Here is a 3,762-nt window from a genome sequence, read left to right as displayed (position 1 = left end):
CCATGCCCCATCCACTGGTGAGGAGTGGTTTCACTTGACGCATGTTAGTGTACCATTTGTAGGACTGCTCTGGCACTGCATGGTGCCTGAGGGCCTCTAGTACCATCTCAGGGGTGGAATGACGTTCACCTAGACCCACAGTCTCACCCAGCCCCAGGAGAAGGTCAGCAGCTTTGGCTTTGCACCGTCCAGTTCCCTCCACATAGGCCTGGTAGAAGGGAACTCCTAGATGGTCCATCTCAGTCAGCCAAACCGCGCCCCCATATTTCTCTATCAAGACATGCTCTCCTTTGCGTGTAAGCTTTCTGCCAAACTGCGGCTGGCCATCTTGTACCCAAGCTAAGCAGTCAACAGATGGCATCATGGGAATGGCCTGGTCTAGAGGGACTCTTGGGAGTGGAGTTTTTACATCAAGCTTACTGAGCATGGCTTTGACATGTGCAAGGGTCCCGGCAGTGTTGAGGATCATATCAGAGTGTTTCTTCAACATGGACTTGGTGAGATGAGCCAAGTATCCCTCTGCTATGGAAATGGCATTGTCCATGTCACCCAAAAGTTCACACTCCACATGGTAGAACTGGTTCAAGTGTGTGGCATCAGGATCTTCCCCTCTAAAGCTGGGGGATATGTAGTACGTCCCCGGCAGGTTGTCTTGGAAGCGAAGGAAATATTCAAGCACAAATTGCATTGAGTCAGCCAGGTAGATCCTTTGGCCCAGCAGGTTTACAGAAACTGGTTCTGAGTCAGATCCCAAGCCCATTGGCGAAGAGATGGTGTCTGTGGTGAGAGGGGTTAAAGCGTAGGAGTAGTGGCAGGAAGTGTGGAAATATTCCACTGTGCTGTGGAAGAGAGTGTTTTGAATCTGGAACAGGTTGCGATACCACTGGCTCTTGATGGCCAGTGTGGAGTGGGACTGAGGGTCTTGCCATGAATGAGGAGGCCTGCACTGGGTGATTTTTGAGTGGATCTTTTTGAGGGACTCTGGATCAGCATCTGGGCCATCCAATGATGACACATATCCAGGGTAGCTTTGGAAGCATTCTGTTTGCAGCTCAGAAGGCTTAGTGCCATCTGGTGAAGGTAACAGAGGGATTAGCTTGGCATGAGCATAGTCAATCTCAAGGCCCTCAAAGATCAGTGCAACACCTTGAGCTCTCATTCCCTCTTTTAGAAGTTGGGCAACTTTATAAGTGGCCAAGATCAGTTCTTTGTAGTCAGTTTCCTCCAGTTTAAAGATGTCACTGGACAGATGTTTGCGTGGCACTACAACTGTTAGTCCAGGAGTGTTTGGGTATGGTGTCAGGAAGGCAACATGCTCATTGTCTTCCCACACTCTCCACTGTTGCTGCTCTCCGCGTACAATACAACTGAACAGGTTACCATTGGAAGCGTCTCCAAAGAACTCAAAGCAAGAAGGTGCATTTGGTGTTGGCAGTCCGTTTCTAATCTTGGCTTGAACCTGGGCCAGTGCCTCATGATCCCAGCGGGGGCCACTTTTTGAGGTGCAGTAGCCAGGGTTGTGAGTGTGGAACTCCTCTTCAGTGGCAAGATGAGGCTGCCACTTTGGCTCTACGCCATGAAGCGGGAGCAGTCTGATTTGTGCTGGCTGGTCAGGGGTTGGATTGAAAACCAAAGCACAGCGCTGCACTCCCAATTGCTCACATAGCAAGCTTGACACTGCTCTTGCTCCTTGTAGCAATGCCACAAAATCAGGTGGAGCCAACTGGAAGATGCTGCTTGCCCCACTAAGAGTCTTTCTAGTCAGAATGGTTGACCCAGGGATCCAGGGGTTGGGATTGAGGTAGGCAACTAGCTCATCTGTTTCCCAGATCACATCAGAGAAGCTCTTCAGGGGCCGGAAGACCTCTACTCGTGAAATTCCACCTATCATTGAGGCCACAAACATTACTCCAGCGTTTGTTTCAATGATAGAATCACCTTTCGAGTCTACAGCAATGATTCCTGCACAGACCCCATCTAGATTTTCAGCCATCACTTCTCTACATGCCTGCCTAAGGCTATACCCTTTTTGGTGGTAGAGACTGGCTATTTTCTGTGCAACAGTCTGCCTCAGAAATACATCTCCATCTCCAGAGCAGGTAATAGCTAACTTGTCATCAGCATATATTCCTGCCCCTACTACTGCTGTATCCCCAACTCGCCCTTTAAGCTTTCCGACTAACCCCCCCGTGGACGATGCAGCAGCCAACCCATGCCAACGATCCAAGGCCACAGCTCCAACTGTCTGAGGGTGATTGTTTTTTGAGGTGTCTCCAACAGTGAGCTTTGCAGCTAACTGTCTGTGACGTATGTCAGTGTAGAAATACTCAGGCCCAACAGGCTTCTGCTTCTCCTCCAACCCTTGCAGAAAGTCCTCAGCTCCATCTCCCACTATGAGTGAATGTGGACTCTTCTCCATGACACATCTAGCTGCTTTTATTGGGTTCTTCACACTTCGCACACAAGCAACAGATCCTGATCTCATTGTATTACCTTCCACAATGGTTGCTTCCATTTCATTTTTGCCATCTTTATTGAATACTGAGCCTTTCCCTGCATTAAACAGGAAGCAGTCCTCGAGAGCTTCTACTGACTTTTGAACTGCGTCCACACTCCTTCCACCTTGTTGAAGCAATTGGGATCCAAGGGTTAAGGCTGTCTGTAGAGCAAACTCAATAACGGCATTTACTTCAGTGTTCAGCATTATCTCTTCTCCAGCACCACCATGGATCACCAGAGTGTAGTCTGTGCTCATGCCAGAGGTGGAGTCAACAGTAGTTTTGCCATTGTTTGGAATTGCTGAACAGTGGTTTGTCTCTCCATTGATTTTCTCATTTTCACCTTGATTCAGTAGATGCTCCAGGCCCCCCGTTTGGTGTGCAATGGCATACCTAACAGCTAGAAGAATCACTAACTTCAGGTTTATCTTCAGGTGTTCCTGAATCTTTTCCAGTGCCAGAGCAAAGCTCCCCTTTCCATTAAGCAAAATGCGAACCTTGTCTCTCTTTCCAAGGTAGGTTACAGCCAGCTGATCTTGGGCATAAACATTCCCTACTCCACACTCCACGGCCTCCATCAGATCTGTACCTGTGAGGTACACCGATGGACATCCAAAGGGGTCCAGGTACTTCTTCAGTGGGTTGTCAAATGGCAATGATCGGCGCAGGGCAGCTAGGTGGGGACCAACTCCTTGACCACCTTTGGTGTTTCTGATGAGCCTTTTATGCTCCAAAAATGCAACATGGAACAAGCGTAGGAGGTCAGTAGTGTATTGGATTGAGTTATCTGGGCCAATGCAGGATATCAAGGCACCTACTAACTTTTGAGAATGCATAGTGAGTGAGTAAGTAGGATCACAACGGCCATGTTTGTAGTGGCGCATATGGGTAGGTGTGACAAGCATGTGATTGGAAGCAGATTCCCCAAAAGTCTGCCTCAGGGAAAGCTGCAAAGAGAAATTTATCCAAGCATCATACAGGCCTCTCTGCCCTCTGAGAGCAGAAAACACATCAGGATAGGAAGGCACATCAAAAGTGAGAACTGGGTGTGTTGCTTTCAAGTCACGGCTCAGTTTGGGGGTAATTATACCTTGCAAGGGGAATGTTAGGGAAGTTGGACAGACACATTTAACATTATTTACTGTGACAGACCCATTCACATTTACTGTGTCGGTGTGGACTAGGTCTAAGTCAGCAGTCTCAGACAGATTGTAAACATGCTCAGTCATAAGCCCAGCCACCATCCCATCCACAGCACTGTGCT

The 3,762-nt window shown here is 48.6% G+C and overlaps 1 protein-coding gene across 1 annotated transcript in view; it reads right to left on the bottom strand.

The window, feature by feature from the left end:
- LOC117957750 overlaps nucleotides 1–3,756 on the bottom strand; it is a 4,460-nt gene extending 704 nt beyond the window's left edge. Inside the window, exon 1 of the mRNA XM_034893755.1 lies at nucleotides 54–3,756. Coding sequence (XP_034749646.1) covers nucleotides 54–3,742 — 3,689 coding nt within the window. The 5' untranslated portion in view covers nucleotides 3,743–3,756. The remainder of the gene's footprint in view (nucleotides 1–53) is intronic.
- Nucleotides 3,757–3,762: the final 6 nt, after the last annotated feature.

This window comes from Etheostoma cragini, chromosome 15 (genome assembly GCF_013103735.1).
Source record: "Etheostoma cragini isolate CJK2018 chromosome 15, CSU_Ecrag_1.0, whole genome shotgun sequence".
Classification (NCBI taxonomy): Eukaryota; Metazoa; Chordata; class Actinopteri; order Perciformes; family Percidae; genus Etheostoma; species Etheostoma cragini.
Note: the sequence above shows the minus strand (reverse complement) of the source record. Positions and strands in the feature narration are given on the sequence as shown.